The sequence below is a fragment of the Orbicella franksi genome, chromosome 15 (assembly GCF_964199315.1).
Source record: "Orbicella franksi chromosome 15, jaOrbFran1.1, whole genome shotgun sequence".
Classification (NCBI taxonomy): Eukaryota; Metazoa; Cnidaria; class Anthozoa; order Scleractinia; family Merulinidae; genus Orbicella; species Orbicella franksi.
The window spans coordinates 3,646,838-3,667,964 of NC_138159.1; the positions used below are offsets into that span (position 1 = coordinate 3,646,838).

The 21,127-nt window shown below is 38.1% G+C and overlaps 2 protein-coding genes across 2 annotated transcripts; both read left to right on the forward strand.

Moving 5' to 3' along the window:
• Window positions 1-1,281: 1,281 nt before the first annotated feature.
• LOC145470585 (uncharacterized) lies at window positions 1,282-4,190 on the forward strand. Its single transcript, XM_081454397.1, has 2 exons — window positions 1,282-2,514; window positions 3,047-4,190. The coding sequence occupies exons 1-2, from the start codon at window positions 2,169-2,171 to the stop codon at window positions 3,049-3,051; spliced, it is 351 nt and encodes a 116-aa protein (XP_081310523.1). The 5' UTR covers window positions 1,282-2,168; the 3' UTR covers window positions 3,052-4,190.
• An 11,947-nt stretch (window positions 4,191-16,137) lies between these two features.
• LOC145470521 (putative G-protein coupled receptor 45) lies at window positions 16,138-17,082 on the forward strand. Its single transcript, XM_081454326.1, has one exon. The coding sequence runs from the start codon at window positions 16,138-16,140 to the stop codon at window positions 17,080-17,082; it is 945 nt and encodes a 314-aa protein (XP_081310452.1).
• The last annotated feature ends 4,045 nt before the right edge of the window (window positions 17,083-21,127 follow it).

The window sequence follows — 21,127 nt, forward strand, 5'->3', positions numbered from 1 at the left end:
ATCATTTGAGATCGATATGTACTTTCGCAATTTGGCCTTAAACCACTGCCCACCAAATGGATACGTACGTTTTGTAAATCGCCAAGCGCGATGCGCGTTATTTATACTGTTGAATCCCGGTTTCTCGGACAGTCAGTCTTTCAAACCTTCCGATAACTCGAACCAGAAGTCGTTTCCCCTCCTCAGTCAAACGCTATAATTTTACTCCCGATTTTCTCGTTTCCCTTGCAGGTTCGAAAAATCGGGATTGCGCTGTATTTAACTGTTTTCGCTGTCAAAGTAACGCATTTTACATTAAATAAAACGTATCGGAATCCCGGCTTTAGGAAGAAAAGTGCTTACTTTCATTGATTTTGTGGATTTGCAATAGACCACAGCGCCGGATTGCTGTTCAGTTTGCACACACAAAGTAATTTATAAATGTACAGCCGCAAACTACTGCACAGAATCATCTCACGTTCTAGATTTGGAGTTAATAATAATAATAATAATAGTAATAATAATAAAAAATAATAACAAACTTTATTGAGCACTTTTCCATACAAACTTGAATCTTACATGTATCTGGTAAAAAATTCAGAAATTCTGTTGTTCCTTAAGTTTCGGTAATTATAATAATAATAATAATATCAAAATAATAATAATAATTTAGTATCATTATTATTTTGATATTATCATTATTATTATAATTACCGAAAACTTAAGGAACAACAGAATTTCTGATAGTAATAATAATAATAATAATAATGATTATTATTATTATTATTATTATTATTATTATTACAGGAAGCTCTTTCACCTACCGGTGATATACAGAGAGGTCCTCTTCCAAATATATCATTAACCACATAAATAAATGAATAAAATATGTTCTAAAACTAAACTAATACGGAGTTTTCTTTGTAAAGTAATGGCTCTTTTCACGGTAGGCACAGAGAGAGGCAAAAGGTGCACTGTGTGAATAAAGTCCTGCGTTTTTATTCAATAATATTGAAACTTTGCACCAGATAGAAATTGTAATTCTCTAAAATTCTAAGTTTTTAGTTTCTAAGACTTTGGCATTTTGGCGACTAAGAAAATGACGTCATGAAGTAACGGTCGAATTTTGGCTTTATTAATATAGGATATCACTATTTGAAAGACCTTTTCACCAGGAACCCAAAGCGAAGAAAAAATGAAATGTTTATCTACTCAAAAGATGTGACGTTTTGAAATTTTCATTTTACGAGATGAACCACAAGAACATGGTTTACCACGTGACCAAGAAATCCAATAAAGCAAGAGACGAGAAAAGCTTGTCAGGGCCATATGCTCGATTATTTCGATTCCCACAAAAAGGTAAATGAATATATAAAAAGGAAAGTGAACTGACGGTTTCCTATCAATGTGTCAATACCCAAAAATAAATTCAAAAAACAGATGAAAGCACGTTTTTCGGATATAAGCGCGACATCAGCGAAAAAAACGTGTTCGTGAAAGAACTTAGAAAAGATCAGTACATAATTCCATGCCAGTAAAATTGCTTTCCATTGCATCCAACCGAGAACGAAACAAGGAAAGAAGAAACGTAAAAGTCGACTGAATATTTTGATTTAAATCAACGTTTATTTTTAATTAACAAGAGCTTTGTCGTCAACATTTGGATTGCTTTTCTAATCTTAAAGCATGAATTATAAAGGTTGGTAACTCAGGAAGACTCTGTAACCATGTCATGATACCGTATCGAATTTAAATGTATTAAAATGCAGCTATTTGGACCAGTGTTCGCCGTAAATTCTGATTTTGATTTTTGAGCGTATGTATCCTTAAGCTTAGCCCCAACATTAGTCAGTGGCTCAGTTTCAATCAGATTAATTATGATACTTTCCTTGGCTCTTTTGTCGTATGTTTGTTGCTGTACGGAAGAAGACTGTCAGTTCTCGATTAACTAATTTCAAGTTAGTTATAATGAAATGACCTACTAGTCATAAAGGATAAATATAGCAAGAGACACTACGGGGTTTGTGTACACTTTATCTTGAATTCCATTCAGTTCTCGTTATACAAAGTAAACTCGAAACAAGCTTTAAAAAGACATCAGTGTGGTCTACAAGAGACAAAAGATTATTTCCGCCTTATTGAAGAGTCACCGTTCCCTCTTTTAAGGTTCCACTGTCTGCCACAACAATATGTCTTCTTCCATTCCATATAGTTACCACAGTCCTTGCCATTTAGAGGGCGTCAACAAAAAGCAGACTGTGGTTATCGTAGTGACGTCCATCATCATTACCATTCTGTCACCGGTAGCAGTGATAGGGAATGCTTTAATAATGGCTGCAATTTGGAGGAACCAGTCTCTTAGAAGAACCCCTTCCTATATTCTACTGGGCTTTTTGGTATTTACTGATCTTTGTACGGGACTCATTACCCAGCCTTTTCACATTGCAGCCGAGTTCATTTGTATTATGGACTCCGAGGAAGAAAAGATGGAGCATTCGTTTCTCGCTTATACAAGAACAATTGCCGAAGGCAGTGGTACGTATTTTAGCTCCTTAACTCTATTTCTTCTCACATGGATGTCCGTCGAAAGATGGCTACACATGACTCGCCGATCTTTGCTGACTGTGCGTCGTTCCTGTATTATGATGACAGTTACAATGTTCCTTCTGATGCCCTTAGTAGCATTTCGCTTGTTGCATTTGTTTAGGAACACTCATCGCTTCGTCTCGAATGCCATTTTGTTCGTCATTTTATTGTTTTGTCTAATGACTACATCGACCGCCTATATTAAAGTTTTTCGAATAATTCGTCGTCACCAACAGCAAGTTCAAGCACACGAGCCGCGTCAAAATAGTGCTCAGCCGGCAATAGACCTGGCGAAGTACAAGAAATCTGTCTTCTCAATCTTGTACATTTTAGGAATTTTTTATATCAGTTACCTTCCATTTATTCTCTTCACTGGTCTCTCTTTTTTTTACAGCCATTCTGATTTGGAGGTGGCATTTATAATTTCACTAATGTTTCTGTTTGTGTCTTCCGCTCTGAATCCTCTCATTTGCTTGTGTAGAATGAATGACATCCGTAATGGGGCGAAACAATTACTACGGAGACTTGTTTGCAAGGAAACCTAGCTAGAGAAGAACATTACAGCAATATGATCTGTATGATTCATATAACTATACAAGATATATTATTGTACAAGCAGGTTTACAGAAAGGACTCACTACAATGAGAATGACAATGACAATGTTAATGAATGTATTGTTTGTTGCTCTAAAGGCCTTTGAAAAAAAATATTTCATTTTTAAGTGGCTCAGAACGTAAAGGATGAACAGAGGCCCAAAATTTGGGAAACCAGGAGTTTGAGATATAAGAAATATTTAAGAAACAGAACGAATACTTCTTTGTAGCCATTGTATGCAATATTCCTTGCATAATTCTATATCTATTGTTTAGCTTCTGAAATGTTCTCAGCGGACGGCGCGAGATTGGCAAGCTGTGTTGCCTGCTATATTTCCCTCTATATCATAAAGCGCTGTGATAAAACACTCCGGACATGTGAGAACACTCGAGAAATGTAGAAAACGCTCGCCTACGGCTTGTGTTTTCCACATGTCCCTCGTGTTCTCAAATGCCCGTCGTGTTTTATCACAGTGTAATACACAGCTTAGGCTTCTTTATTTGTTACATATACTATGCTTTGGACCCAGTTTTCTTGCTTTTCTGTTGTTTTAATTTTTATCGCTGTTTTCATGCCTAAATCAAAGTCGCCAGCTTTCTCTGTGTATATGTATCCCATTGTGATGTTTTGCTTTTAAAACAAGATGAAGATTGCAGTTCTATTAATTTCATCCCTCTGCCCTGTTTTTCATTCCTTTTATGTAAGCCGTCGCATAATTTATTGTATTGTAGAGATTGAAGAAGCCTTTACACACAAAATAGGGTCATGCAGAAAAATATTCGAAAGTCGGAGGTTATCTATAAATTAGTTTTACTTGCACAACGTGTTGATAAAAATATTTGAAGTAATTGGTCAAGAACCGCCTGAACAGAAATAGAACCAATATCTTCAACTTTTCTCGAAAATTATACGGAAAAAAAAACAGCTTCCGGACTTAATAATGCTGATTAAAACTGTTTGGTAAATGTTAAATTGCATCTAAGAACTAATGCTTTTTTGAAAACAAACTTTAATGATTAATCTCTTGGCACCACAAGAGGTGAGACTGTCGGAAAAAAAAAAAAAAAAACACAAAGTTTTCCACCGTCGAGATCCGAAATAATTGAAAGGTGAGGAAACAATATCTTTTTATTTGTTTTCCTTAGGAGTAATACTAATAATAATGAAATTAAATGACCTTGACAGAATACAAATATTTGTCCAAGAGAACTAAAGTGCATCGCTTTAACGGTGTAGAGGAAATTAAATTATATCTAGGAAACCTGTCCGTTATGACTTGGAACCAGAAGCATCGGAGATGCGGAATGGAGAAAGCTGTCCGTAAGGAAGAATTGAACGAGGTCACAAGGATTCATATGCATCACAATTAACTCGCCCCAGTCCGAGTGCCATCATGAGTAGTAACCTGACCGTGTCTCCAACACACGATCATTTGAAGTTTTGCTACTTAGGCAGCGGCGTCCAAAACAATAGTTTTACATTTAACGCAGTAACTATTTCCACGTCAGTTGTCTTAGCTGTGTTGTCGCCGATAGCGGTAGTGGGAAACATCTTGATCATGGCGGTAATTTGGAGGAATAAGACTCTTAGAACACCATCCTACATTCTGTTGAGCGGTTTGGCTTTTACTGACTTTTGCACAGGATTTATCACACAGCCGTTATTTGTGGCAAGCAGATTTATTTGTTTTGAATCGTCGCAGGAAACTAACGCCCCACTGTTATCATTTCTGCCTTACACCATAGCTTTTTCTGCAGGCTGTTCCAGTTACTTTAATGCCTTAACATTGCTACTTATAACACTTATGTCTATCGAAAGATGGCTGCACATGACTCGTCGATCACTCTTGACTGTGCGACGTAGTTGTTTGATTGTGGCAGCATTGATGGTCGTTCTCATACCACTCGCAGCAGTTCATTTGAAGCACATCTTAAAAAAAATTTCTGATCCCGTTTGGACGACAGTATTTTCCGTCATTTTACTCTTTTGTATTATTACAACCTCGATTGCGTATTTTAAGGTTTTCAAAATTATTCGTCGTCATCAACTCCAAGTAACAACCAATGAAACGTCTCAGAACTTTGGCCAACCAGCAATTAACTTGGCAAAGTACAAGAAATCTGTGTTTACGATCCTGTATATTTTGGCATTACTTTTCGCTAGTGTCTTGCCTCTTCTTGTATTTGCTGTACTTTCGCTCTTTTCGTACAATCTTTCTGTGTTAGATTTAACATTTCAAATAGCGTTAACGTTTTCCTATTTATCGTCTTCACTCAATCCTCTCATGTACCTCTGGAGGATGAATGATATTCGTAACGGCGTGAAGCAATTGTTAAATCGCCTTCTTTGCAAAGATGGCTAGAAAGTCGTGAAGCTAGCTTGCTTAACATTATGAATTAGAGACCACTATTACCAAGTACAAAGGGTTTTTGAAAAAAAAAAACCTGTTCTCGTAGGTGTGCCAAATGGCTTTTGATAAAGGTCATGATGATCGAATGGATGAATTGGGTCGATCATCGAACGTGCAACGTTTTTAGACGAGAGGAACTGCTGATGCTGGCGATTTTGAAAGAAATTTGATGGAGAAAAAGTGATAAGAACACGCCAGGCTAGAATTTGGAGAAGCTGAGCGAAGATCTATCCAGTCATTATCAATAGCGAAGTGCGCGAGTGACGTCATAACTCAGACAAACTCAGACAAACAAAACGGATTGGTGGAAGATTTGACGCCTTTTCAAGCGTGTAAGCAAGTGTTCCTAAAACAATTTTTCAAACAAAAATTTGGCGTTTATTTTCCTCCAATTTCTCTCAGAAAACGCTTAAGTTGTCCGACTCGCGGGGTTCCAATAATTTGCATTCTATTTTTAGACTTTGCGCGTTTCGTTGTCGCAGATATCTAAGAAGACGCGCTGAGATGCTTCTTGTTGAGGACCTATGGCCACCGAAGCAGGAGATGTGTCAAACACCAGAGACAGCTTTACACCACATTTCAAAACATTGCAAAGTTCGTCAAAAATGCTCCGCTGGACATGTGCTAATTTGGAAATGTGGGCTCTCGTGTTCATATATTATAAAAACAATAGTTATATACCCTGTTGCCTCCGTACTCGACCTATACACCTAGAAACCAAATTTCCTTATGGTTTTAGAATCTCTTTCGCAAACTGAATTTCCAAGTTCCGAAATGCTGACAAGATTGATGCCTAGATGTTGAATTTATACCTAACTTATGCAAACCTTCTGCGAAGAAGCAAGTGCTTGAATTAGCTTAGCTTCCTGACCACCAAATACAAATGATCATGACCTACAGGTTTTTTCACCTCTGATGTATATCACCCTTCGCGCGCTCTTACAGCATCCTTGCATCAGTTTATCTTGATTTTTTTTTATTTTTAATTTTTTTTAATATCTCATTGTATTATTTTTATTCAGGTTTTTACAGTTGGTGTGATATCTCACGATTTTTACCGACTTACCTAAGTGTAGATGTAAATGTAGATCTTGATGTTTGGTGAACTACTGTTCAAATGGGTCTGTTGAACCCCTTCCAGCAAGGAAATTGAAAGAGAGGCAAAACTAAGTTACTTTACTACTGTATGGCGAAATAAGGCGGATTGTGTAACATTTATAATGAAAAAGAATGGAATTCACTTTGATTATTTTAGGGTGCGTTTGTTTGGGAAAATCAAAGATTGGATTCTTCGATCCAAAACGGATTTTTTTGTTTCTTTACTAAACAGGTTAATCGAAGGTCACTCGGATCATGATAGATCAAAGGAACCGAAAAATCCTTGCCCAGAGGGGATTCTTCGGTCCAAATTCCTTTGATGCACCATGATCCGAGTGATCTTGAGCCCTATTTAAATCGATACCCTCTGTCAGACCCACTTTATAATTATTTCTCTAGTCCAGACCAATGTTAAAGGCAATGTTTACATGCTTTTATAGGTAGGATAAGTTCTTCTAATTCAAGACTAGAGTGCAAAAACCATACCCTATTTGAGACCAAAATGGCCAAAATCGATTCCCTATTTCTGACTAAAAAGGCTAAAAACCATACCCTTGGGGGCCGCACATACCAACATAGCCCACATAAGGGAGTACCTCCTCGCAGGCAATGACGCCACTATTGTTATTACTGCGTCAATCAGTTTGGTGAAAAAAGAACTTCCTTAAAATAACTAGTTGGTAAATCTAGGTCAAACAATATCTGTACATCACATTGCTGATTACTGTGCCCAAGGAAATAGCCAAAATCCCAGCCATCGAAACATTATTGTATTATAAACATGATGTACACCGGTAAAGACTAAAACTTGAAACGTTAAAAGCTATAATACTTGTATTTATTCACTTAAACGGCTACTTTAACAAATAAAACATTGAATTAGTTTTATAATAGGAAGTAAACTATGTACAGGCATGTTTAACTTTTCTCAGTGTTATCAGTCGACACCTACACAAATTGTTGACTAGAAAGTATTAATAGAAGTTGTCATTAAACGTTCGATGACATTTTGATACATTCTTCAGTTGGGAATTTAAGGTTAGGTGGTTTGAAAGGTTTCAATAAAGATGTTGAGTTTAAAGGCATGAGAAATCTGATAGCAGTTATGTATTCAACTGATGCATTTGCGAAAACAAAGCTTGCTTGTACAAGATTCGAACGTACACAGGACTCACCCATGATCTGATTGGTTAAATCGCTGATTGTTGACAGCTTTGAGATAAATATTTGACAGATCTTTACAGCGGCTTGTATATTTGCATAATTTTTACCTTGAGTGAGAAAGATGGCGTCTGCGTGCAATGCACAGTTTAGAAACGTAAATTCGAGGCAGCTTTGAGGAATTCTTCACAACATTTTATTCATATCTCTGGTTTGAAACTTGAACAGAAGCCATGCCTGGAAACTAGCTCAGAAGCGCGATGTTTTTGGCATTCGGGAATAGTTTAATCTTCCAATTGTTATCAAGTCTACTGAGACATATCAAAAACATCAATTTTTTTACCTTCTTGGCTGATTTGTAACAGGCTTATCACCAAGGGCGGATTGGTGCATCAAAAACAAAGTCTACTGGCTTCCCCTACGTATTCCCTACAAGATATCGCGATTAAAACGTAGCTTGGACTTCTATATTGTTCTTTTTACAGAGCAGCTAGCTTAATAATTGTTCAGTACACCCGCTCGTATATCTTTCATTCTCCAAACGTAAAGAAAAGGGTTAAGAGATGAAGTCAAGAAAAACATCATTATCGTCAACCGGAAAGCCAAAATTAATGTAACCCAGCGTGATTATCAAAACACGTAAACAGGCCAATCATGACAATAGCGGGCAAGTAGCAATGTAAAATACAGCTGAGATGTATAGGATCGTAAAGACAGATCTCTTGTATTTTGCCAAGTCTATTACTGGCTGGTCACAACGACGAATCGATTGGTTTTCCTGGACTTGCTGTTGATGTGCACGAACAATATGGTAAACTTTGTAATAAGCAAATGTTGTAGTGATAACGCAAACTGGCCAAAGCATGAAAACTGTAGCGTTGCTTATGTGTCCGTGGCTTCCCTTCTTGGCGTCTAAGAAGATAACAAAAGCCAGTGGTATGGGAAGAAGTATTAAGATAACAACTAGAAAACCAGTTCGACGACCTGTAACAAAAGATCGACGGGCCATGTGCAGCCATCTTTCAATCGACATAGGCGTTATAGTCAAAGCTGAAACAAACCCGAGGTAGTTCCCACAACCGATGGTGATGGTTACAGCAGTCTTAAGAAAAGATGAACCATCTAGATCTTCATTTACATCCTGAATGGGTTTCTTTAAACAGATGCAGTAGACGGCAACATAAAAAGGCTGAGTTATGAGTCCCATGCAAAGATCACTGACCACTAATCCACAAAGTGAAATGTACGAAGGAGTTCTCAGAGACGGGTTTCTCCAAATTACTGCCAAAATCACAGTGTTTCCAGCAACTGCCAAAGAAGACATAATGGCCAAAATTACAGAGATTGAGAGCGTCCCAGTTTTAACAGCTGAACTGTGATTTCGTGGAATACCGTCAAGGTTACAAAGGCTGAATTTGAGAGGAAGGACAGATGGGGGATCTGTAGTATGATTGGACATGTAGTATGATTTTCAGTGAACGATGTCAACGATTCCACTTCTTAGTTAGACTGAGGGCAGTCCTATGTACAAGGGGTCTTTGTTATCTTCTAATGCTTTCAACGATCATTCCACAATAATTAATTGAAAGATGGCTTCAAGTGTTATCTGCATGCAGATAGTAATCCATATCCATTATTGCCTGTAAAAGGTGTCTTTAAGAAAGGTTTACCTCATTAATTTGGTTATTTACAGCTTCTTAACAGTGAGTGAGGTATTTCGGGAAAATCTCGAACCGAGACCTTGCCGTATTCAGCGAGCGATAGCGGGGTCGTTACAGCAAGGCCGAGGTTTGAGATTTCCTGTAAAGACCGTACGTTCGAGGTTTATAAGTTGTTTATTATACGGCTTTTTGCTTTGCTTTTGCAGGCCCGTAATCGGCCCATGTGCATTACGGGAGATAATGCCATAATATTAGCCAATCAGAGCGCGCGTTATATCGGCTATAAACAGAAGCCGTATAATAAATAAAATTACTAACTATTTTAAAGCGTATTTATCCCTTAAATATATATGGCAGGTTAGGATTAGGCCCCACTTTGAAAATATTAGCTTTAAGAGTAAAGTCAAGAGAAATGTTGCGTGCATGGCCTCAAAATAATAACAATACAATCTAGAATTGATTCGCTGTTCTATCTTGAATACACTAATGCAACAAATAGCCTCAGGTTTTTATCTCTGATTTTTCTGTCGATAGTTAGAAAGTTCTTTGTTTCAAGGGATTTTACTGAAAATATATTCCTTTTCTTACTACAAAAACCTTTTCAGCTGTACTGATAAACGACTTCTTTAATTAATATATATTTCATACTCACTGTTGCAACAAAGGGGTCCTCAGCTCCATTTCTAAATATTGTAGATAGTAAAAATTTCGTTGTTTTCATATCATTTTAATGAGCTTACATCCGTTTGGTAGGTGTAAGAACTCTATTAGCAATGCTATTCTTACTCTTCCGCAACCAAACTATGTGCGTTTGAATCTGTAACGATCAGCACCAATAAATTATGTGTGTATGTATAATGGTATTTTTAAGAGTGTAATATACATGTTAACATTAATGAGACGTCTTGTAACACGATCATTTTTTATTTTCACCCTGTTATAAAAGTGATTACGACTGATCTTAGCCCGATTTAAACTTCGTTGATCAATCCCCTCTCTATGTGTCCCTTTCCTCACATATCTCAGTTTTTGTGTTACTTTTTAAATATTTCAATTTCCAAAACCAAAATTCATAAACAACTAATTTCTCCTGATAATATCAATACATTCTACAGCAGGTACGTGTAGAGAATATAAAACAGCACTAAAAAGGGAATCATCACCTTCGCAGTGCAAAGATATTTCGATTTTGAAATGTCGCCGTAAGATGTACTGAACCATTTTATGTGATTCGATGTAATATAAATGCAAGAAAATATTTTGTTAGTTCCATTTCTTGTAGCAAAGAATAACTATTGCGCTTTTGGAGAGCCTCTCAACTACAATGCATGAACTTGCAAAACTAAATGGAACAATATTTCCCTCTGCAATACGGACCTCATGCTAATTTGTCAACATTTAGTTTTTTTAGTATATCGAGAGTCGATGCAACATATAACTTCCAAAATGGCGCTATGTACTCTGATATTTACAACTGAAGAGTGAATTAGTACTATCTAATCACGAAGTCACACGTAGAATGTAAGAACGCGTACGTTTTCATGTAGGAATTCCTCCAAAACGTGGATATGATCAAGAGGTTTCCCATAGTCACAACAGGCAAAAACAAAGAACAACAATCGAGATGCCTTAAGTAACGTAAGTCGAAACATAACACGATGTAGCCGAATCAGTTAAGCTTGAAAGAGCAAGAAAGTGGCCACAGGCAAATTATTTAGCATGACAAATATAATGAAGGTTCAATTTTTCTTTCGCGTGCTAGTCTATTTATTTTCTTTTCGATATTTTGTCGCGTACATTAATTTCTTGCACCTCAACACAACACTCGCTCGCTCAACACAGTGTCATCTGTTCTGCCTTGACAGGGCAAAAGGCCGCCGGACAGGTTTCTTAATTAACTTTGGTCGAGCTTTGATGCAATATGGTGTTTCCATAGCCCAACTCGAGGGATCTCTCCTGTAGTGAAACTGAGCAAAAATGGAAAAAGGTTCACTAAAACGCCTTGAAAAACTAAAATTGTTAAATTTTACGCACTTACTTTACGCATTCGCTAAATGGCAACTGTTATCATCACCATCACTGGGTACTTAACAGTTCAGAACTCTCTGTTATCCGTTTCCAAAATTAATGACACTACCAAAAGGGTTGTTGTACAATGGCTATCTACGTTTGTATCTAAAGATGAACACACTTTATAGTGAATGTATACTTTTTAATGGAACCATTACAACTGTAATGCTAAAAGCATCTATTGAAAGTAGTTTCAAAAACCTGCGACATTCTTAATTACTTCCACCTTATTTGCTGAGGCAAACGACTTACTTCCAAAAAGTGATTTTAAGACATTTTTCAATACTATGCAAGTAAACTAACCAAGTCTATCTGTTTATCGACTGCCGTTCTAAATTAAATTACGTCTTCACTACATGAAGCTTTTTGAAATATCTCAATATAAAAAAATTTAATCAGCTTAAAACAACACATTTTGCATTCTGTTTATACAAATTACACATATCCTTGGTAAAATTGAAATAAACTGATCCTTATATGGTGCTTGCGTGGGAAGTGCAACAAATAGCACAAAAGTACTACCAGCTGAGTACACGGACTGCCAGAATATATATTGAGCCCGCCATAAATTATTAAGTATAAGTTGATTACATCCCTAGGGCTGTTCTTTTAGGGTTTCTCTCACGAAAATTGAATTCTTGTCAAAAGTTTGTGCGGAAAGCCAGCAAAGTCCATGGCAAATTTTACAGCATGCTTCCCATGGCCACCGCTCAAAACTTACATTGCTTGCAGCGTAGATGACACAGGACGGCTATGTGATCCCTTTGTATGCGCCTTTACTTTCTGGAGTTCAATCATCATTGTTGTTTTATCACCGGTGGCAGTTGCGGGAAATGCACTTATTCTGGCGGCCATTTGGAAGAAGACTTTTCCGAGAACGCCATTCCATATCCTACTGAGCGGGTTAGCCTTCACGGATTTGTGTACAGGACTCATCGCCCAGCCTTTCGTTGCTTCAAAAACCCTGGTGTTCTCAGCCAACCCCGGGATAGCCAAGGAGAAGCCAATGCTCGTACTGACAATAGAAGCCATTGGCGAGGTCAGTGCTACCTATTCTATTGCCGTCACAGTATTTCTTATAACACTGATGTCCGTTGAAAGATGGCTGCATATGTCTCGCCGATCCTTGGTTACATCTCGTCGCGGTTATTTCACCGTCACTGCACTGTTACTCATTCCAGTTCCACTTGTTGTCTTACAATATTTGGACATTGTAAATGAAAATGATGGACGCGAGTTGATTACTACGATTGTGACAATGATGCTCTTTTGCTACCTTACTACAGCATTCGCCTATTTCAAAGTCTACCAAGTTATTCGTCGTCACCAACATAACGTCAGAGTAAGCAAACCAGCCTAGAATATTGGTCGACCTGGAATCGACTTGGCAAAATACAAGAGATCTGTGGCCACCATATTATATATTCTTTCGTTATTTTCTCTGTGTTTCTTACCTTTTGTTGTCTCTGCTGGAGTGTACATTTCGATAGGCCCCAGTTCAGCAGTATATGCGGCCAGCAACGTTTCGTTGTCGCTTTTGTTTTTGTCATCTTCACTCAACCCTGGCCTTTACCTCTGGAGAATGAAGGATATTCGATACGGAGTCCAAAAAGTACTCTGTAGCCACAGATAAAGAATATCTAAAAAAAAACTCTTAAATCTGTTGATGTACTGAACATGTATGCCTCTGAATCGATTAAAAAAGCTTTTGGTCAGTTCATACTGTAAAATAATTGACAACAAATTTCAATTTCTAAATTTAATGACTTCTCCTATGATGTATTCGATATGTTTGTCGAACGAAAATGCTTAAGCCGTTGCCTACTAGCAACTTTCAACTCAATTTCTGGTGGTCAGTGAGAGAGAAGTGTTTCAGCGATGTGCGCTTATTGTAACCCCTTATATGATGGTACCGTCTAGTTAGCAGTTTCATCTCAGCACGTACAACATTTGTAAATATGTAGATAGCACTTCGGTTTCACGTAATGTCAGGGTAAACATGAAGCGTTCTTTGTTAATCGCATAATTTAGTTTTTGTATTCCTTTTTTCGTATTTCAGTTTCCAAACGAATAAACAAATAATTTCTCCTAATAATAACTCTCAATTTTTTGTTAAGCCCTTATATGTCGTGAGTAAAGAACAACATCAAATTGGGAATCATTATCCTCAGGTGGTAACGTATTTTCCGAAATAACGTTTTTTGGTTTTGGAATATCGCCGCAAAATGTACAGTAGCATTTCATGGAAATCAATGTAATACAAATGAAAAATAAAACCCTTTTCATTAGTCTCCTCTTACTACAAAGATTAACTTTGTGATTACTTTTTTGAAATCCTCTCACCTGCAATTCATCATAAACTTGGAAAACATGAATGGACAAATGATTTTCCCCTGCAATACCGGCCTCATGTTAATTTGGTGCTATTTAGTTTTAGTTTTAACTAAAAAGAGGCGCCATGTAGTTGCTATTTATAACTTTATGATATAACTATACTGTGCAATCATGAAGTCCATCAACCAGAATGTAAGAAGGCGTACGCGTATAAGGTTTCCCATAATCGCCCGGGGGTACTTCCATATATAAGGTATATGGGTATGTGCCGCTGTAAAGGGTATGGTTTTCAGGCAGTTAAGTCTGGGACAGGTTATAGAAATCAGATAGTCTATAATAGGGTATAATTTATATAATTACTGGAAAAGTGGCCGGTGTATAAATTGCTTAGTCTAGAACAGGGTTCTTTACCCGGGGTTCTGTTGTAGAAACTAAAACTCGAAAGTGACTTTGTAAGATATTGGTTTAGTTAGCTTATGTTGGACTACGATAGTGACAACGTTTCTGGATGGAAAATAGCTAGTGTGGGATTGGGTAGGGGTTTTCCTGTGGCTAGTCTAGAATAGGGTTGCAAAATCAAGTTGATCATGGTCTAGATTAGAGTAAGGGTTTCAATGTCTCAGCGGCAGACCCTTACCCAATAATAGGGAGCTTACGAATCGACGACTTTCGGACGACGGCGCCGTTGGGTCACCTTATAGTCTCGCGTCGTCGTCCTGTAGAAATTTGAATTTACGATTCGCAGTAAAGACGACGACGTTTATGCGCGACCGGCAAATTTTTATTGTCTCAGGAGCTCGAGAAAAAAAATACTCAAGACAGACCAACAAAATGTGCTAGCATGGCAGAAAAGAAAGCGCAGCTGTACGTCGAGAAAAATTTGGGTTCTAAAAGATTAGGCTGGCTATAAGACCACTCAAAACAACAGAGGAAAAAATCGCCTAGCTCTCTAGTTGAGCTATCTAGTCTTTGTTTCTAACTGTCGACACGAATGCTAAAACCTTTTAGTCCTTTCAAATTCATTGTACACCAAAAAATGTCTTATATTTCAGTGAAGCGTGATTAAAATGAAAGATTTTTCATACAGCAATTTGCTTTTCATTCACACCGTGTCGTGCTTTGACCGCTTTCAGTGTTGGTTAAACTCATAGCGTTCGCCATGGCACTGTAGAAGGTCGTTTCTTGAACGAAAACAGGCAAATAAAATTAAAATCAAACATCAAGGACATGCCCCTAATGTGATACTTAAATTATCTGGCAAAAATACCCGAAGTATCGAGGGAAAACTTTGAAAACTAACCTCACGGCCTCCTGTTTCCAAGACGCCGGCAAATCGCTCTCACCAACATCGTCGACTTTGGCGCGAAGCTGGGAAGTGCTCAGAAACGCATGCGCAGTGAGCATGTCACGCAATCTAACGGCGGCGTCGTGCGAAAGTCGTTGATTCGTAAGCTCCCTAATTTACAGAGGACGTAATTGCCACAGGCGAAGAAAACATTCAATGTAATAAGTACATTGTGTTCCATTAACGGTTACCAAAATACCAATCTCTGGATGATTAGACCGTTATCATTGACCGCATCATCAGATATTTTACAGCGCTCAGAACCGTCTTCTAACCCTTTGTTAAGTGCAATAACTCTATTATTAGCTATCTGCATTTGTAACTACAGCTGATCAGCACTGTAAATTGAATATATATATTTAATTGCGCCACGGCTGTTTGCTGAAAGGATCTTTCGAAAGTAAGTTTCAAAACCTGCAACATTCTAAATTAACTTCAACCATATTTGCTAAGGCAGAGGACTTTTCTTAAGAATTTGACTTTACATGACATTTTTCAATAATTTGAAAGTAAAATAAAGAAAATTATATGTTTATAAACTGTCACCATTAATTAAACTACGTCTTCACCATTTGAACTATTCAAAAAATATTTCAATAAAAGAAAGCATTTTAATCAAGGAAAACAACACATTTTACACCCTGTTTACACAAATAACGGATATCTTTGGTACATTTGAAAGAAACTGATACACACATGGGATGTACGTATGCGATGCAACGAACGTACTTCCAGCTGAGAACACGCACTGTGATGACATAAGCTGAGTTCGGTTTGAATAATGCGATATTATTAATTATGTAAAAGGTAATAACATCCGCAGGGCTGTTCGTTTAAGGTTTATTTTCATTGAAATTGAATTTCCGTCGAAGGCTTGTGAGCAAAGCCAGTTGGATCCATGGCAAATCTCACTGGATGTCCTCCACTGCTTAAATCGTACACCGCTTGTAGTGTAGATGACACAGGGCGACTATGCAATTCATTTCTATGTGTCTTTACTTTCTGGACTTCAATCATCATTGCTGTTTTATCGCCGGTGGCAGTTGTGGGAAACGCACTTATCCTGGCGGCAATATGGACGAGAACTTTTGCGAGAACGCCATTTCATATCCTACTGAGCGGTTTAGCCTTCACTGATTTGTGTACAGGACTCATCGCTCAGCCTTTTGTTGCTTCAAAAACCCTGTTGTTCTCAGCCAACCCCGGGATAGCCAAGGAGAAGCCAATGCTTATATTGACAATAGAAGCAGTCGGCGAGGTCAGTGCTACCTATTCTATTGCCATCACAGTATTTCTTATAACACTGATGTCTGTTGAAAGATGGCTGCACATGTCTCGCCGATCCTTGGTTACATCTCGTCGCGGTTATTTCACCGTCACTGCACTGTTACTCATTCTAGTTCCTCTTGTTGTCTTGCGATTTTTAGACATCATAAAGGAAAACGATGGACACGAGTTGATGACGACGATTATAACACTGATGCTCTTGTGCTACCTTACCACAGCATTCGCCTATTTCAAAGTCTTCCAAGTTATTCGCAGTCACCAGATGCATGTCCAAGCAAGCGAACCAGCCCAAAATATTGGCCACCCGTCCATAGACTTAGCAAAATACAAGAAATCTGTGGCCACGATATTATACATTCTTTTGCTATTTTCTTTGTGTTTCTTACCCTATGTTGTCTCTGCTGGAGTGTATCTTACAAGAGGTCACAGTTCAACAGTATTTGCGGTCAGCAACTTTTCACTTTTGCTTTTGTTTTTGTCTTCTTCACTTAACCCGGGCCTTTACCTCTGGAGAATGAAGGATATTCGAAATGGTGTAGAACATTTATTCTGTTAAACCAGCTAGGGAATATCAGGGAGAACTCTTTGTTTTGTACACGTAGCTGTGCCGACTGGAACATGTCTCTGAATCGACAGTTTTTTGTCTTATTCGTCAGTTTTCGACGGTATGGTTCGCGCCAAAAAAAATGGCATGGACGATTTCACATGTGTAATGACCTCTCCAATGATGTACTGCACTTGTAAATGAAAATATATAAATGATTAAATCTGAATTAAAACTGTGTGGTCACGAAAGAAACTTTCAAATTAATTTATGGTAGACAGCGAGTGACAAGAGTCACTTTTGCGTGTACGCTAATTATATGATGGTGCATTGTAGTTTACTACCTTTATGCATTGCAGTTACCACTTTCATCTCAGCACGGTTATTCTTTTAAAGAGTTTGTAAGTTTGGAAACGACTGTAGCACGCCACTTTCGCGTAATGTTAGTGAAAATGTAGAATCTATGTAAACTAGAACTTTGCAGCTTCCTATCTTAGAGTTGCATCTGTTCATGTTGTTTGCTCACCTTTAGTCATGCTGGCAGGGAGAATTACTTTTCTGGCTTGACTATTTTACTAATACTGAAATCGTAATCTGAAATAAATTTAATCTACCAGATAATACTTTTTTCAAGGTGTACGTAGCCCTTGTTCTTTCTGAAACTGTGTGTCTTTGTCGGTATGAGGTAAAAGTAAAGTCAGTGTAAGGTCGAGTGGTCCAGGCTTTCCCTGACATTAAGCGAAAGGGAGTATCTTTAATGGTAAACTAGATACCGAAGCCGAGTCAATGTTTTAGCGATCACAAGCTTTTGACGCTGTCACGGCGTCCTTCTCAAGTGAATGTGGTGGGGATCACGTGAGCTTGGGTGAACCAAGTTACGTGCCAAAACAACCCCGTATAGGACTGGAAGTTCAAAGTGAGCGTCAGGGACTGGCAGAGAATTTCCAAGGCCTCGCGAAGGAGTATGTTTATTCTCTCCTGTATGGAGGGTTCCCCTGTGAGCATGTAATTCGTCAATACCCATTTATAAACCTCCACGAAGAGATACTGTGAGAGCAGTGTTTTGTCCAAGGACGCAACGCAATGACCCTGGCCAGGCCAGGGTTTGAACATGTACCACTCGATCCGAAGTCTAGCGCGCTAACCATCATGCCACCGTAACATAGCGAAGATGAAGTCGATGAATCAATTATTATCTTACACTAGATTTCCCATTGAACCGGTGGACTCACACGAGGACCCGATCTACCCATGACAGTGGCTTAGCTAAGTTCTATTGTCACAACTTACACAGTATGTAATTAATAAACCTATTCATGGTGAGATGTTGTATTAGAGATCTTCTTATTGGTTTAACCTTGGTTTACACCTCGGCACCTGAACTCCAATGTAAACTTAATCAATTTTCCCCAGAAAATTCCTTTCTTCGCAGTTTCGTTTACTGAACATCACATGTGATCCGATAAAACTGCAAGTAACTGAGACAAATGCTCTTTTTACATCTATTTCCAGGTCTTGCAGCAAACATTATATTACTTATGTGATTGCGTTTTAGGAGAACCCTTCACCTGCAATATATAAACTTGCAATGGCTCTTTAAAATGGAACTCATCCTAATTCAACATCTATTTTTAGTTTATCTAGAGTCAGTATATATCTAGTGGTAAAGTGGAAAGATTGATTTTTCATCAAGATTTTCATCTACAATTCACATGTATGATTTATTTAAAGTATCGATCATCTGATTCTAATTCTGGTTCTGGTTAAGCTAACAAGATATAGAATTTAGTTGAAGGGCTCCTGACCTGAGTATTTCGTTGGTGTTGGTATGGGGACCATCCCCAAAGCTATCAGTAACATCATTTCCAACTACCGAACAACAACAACCTAGGCTACACTGTTATGTAGTAAAACGAGACTAGAGATCAGTTTGTAGGTACATGTACAGCAGAACCTGTCGATTCCATTTAAATGCAGCCAAGGGACGACAGAAGCAGGTTGCTCACAGATCCTCCTCCTAGAAGAACCTGGTGGTCGTTCAGTAGAATGGCATCTGCAAGCGATAAATTTAGATATGTGGCCTAGAAGAATAGCATCGAAGCTACGTCAGACATATTAACGCCCAGATCGATAATCAAATAATGGCATTTGTTAAGAAAAAATAATTAACCCAATTCGAAACGTTCTTTAATATAGGCCAAAAATGTTTTCTACAGTTGTCTAGGCATTCGAAGTTCTCAGTTCGACATGAAATTTCACTCTGTCCATTTGTTTATCCGTATCAGCAAGATAACTGTTTCACTCCAAAGGTAAAGACCTGGGTTGAGGGACGAAGATAAAAATACAAGGACTGCGGAAAAAGTTTGGGCCAAATCCATTCCTAAACTTTCTCTTAGACTAAACTTGACGGCGGTAATGAGAACATAAGGAATAAAACAGAAAGTAAGTAAGGCTACAATGTACAACATCGAAGCGACAGATTTCTTGTATTTCACCAGGTCTATTACTTGTCTACCAAAATTCCGAGAGGTTTCGTTTGCTTGCACTTGTTGTTGGTGGTGACGAATAACTCGGTAGACTTTGAAATAGGCAAATGACGTGGTAAGATAACAAGACAGCAACACGGTGATAATCATGATCTCAGTCGCAGTTCTATATCTTTCATGCACAGTCCATAAAACGCAATGAACAACAATGGGAATTGGAATGAGCAACAGAATCGCAACAGTGAAACATCCACGACGTGTTGTAACCAAGGATCGCCGAGACATGTGCAGCCAGCGTTCAACGGACATCGATGCTATCAGAAGGGTCGTGACGGAAATAAAGTAGACCGCACTGCTTTTCCCGATTGCCGATATGGTGATAAGTAGCGGCGTTTTGGTAACTACGCCTGGGTTTACCCAGTACATCAGCGTCGGCGAGACATAGAAAGGCTGGGCAATGAGTCCTGTGCACAGATCAGTAAACGCTAACCCGCTCAGAAATATATGGAACAGTGTTCTCACAAATGTCTTCTTCCAAATTGTTGCCAAAATCAATGCATTTCCCGCCACTGCCACCGGTGACAAAACAGCGATGATTGTGAAAGTCGCAAATGAACAAATTAAAGCCGTTTCGGGAATAATTGTTGGAGAAGGAGTTGCGTTATAGGACATAGCTCAGCGATAATTAAGAGATCAGCTAAAGTTAATTGTGCTGGTCGGTAAAAGTGAGGAAGTTTTTAATATCGACTTTTAGAAAGTAATTTAAATGTAGATCATTTCACCTGCTGACTAGTTCTATTCAGCACCATTGCTGTCATTTCAATGTTTTTGACGTGTTTGCTTTTTATAACAGTTTTTGAGTCACAACAAATTTCTATCCTCTTCTATCATCAAGCTAACTCAATGTTGTCTGGTATAGTAGGATCCATGCATAAGCCCCACATAGTGTAGCCTCGGATAATACCGAGTCCTGAAAAAGCGCACAAAACCTTGGAATTAAAACTGACTGCTTTTCAAAGAAATAGCCGAGCTGAAAAATTGATTTTATTTTTGTTGGTAACTAATTTTCTTTCATGTATAAAGAAATAACTGATAAAATCCAGGGATGGTAGAACGCTCTTGTTATGGGAAACGCGCATATTAAATGCTCATCAACGCTATAGCATGAAACCCAAATTTTTTCGTTTTAAATTAGCGTGAAGCATCCATATGAAGCTGAACTGCCTAGTGAATATGAGAGCGATGGATTTTTTAATTTTAACTGCTATCAAATGCAGATTGCTTCACCTGCTTTCTGTTGTTTTTGTTTTAGTCATAGTTAATATAGGGGAGTCGTTATGAAAACCGACAATGTTCTTCGTTGTATGTTTTTGTTCGCTTTTGTGGCCTTGACCGTGCACAAAACTTTATCGTTGTTTACTCCGTGCTGAGGAACTAACCAATAGAAACGTGTTGGTTACGTATTTCATGCATAGTGTATGAACGCGAAACAAAAGATTGTCCATGGTTGTGGACCTTCCAACATAAATCTTGGCATCTTTGTTTGCTCCTTTGATGTTTGTTTGGCTTCA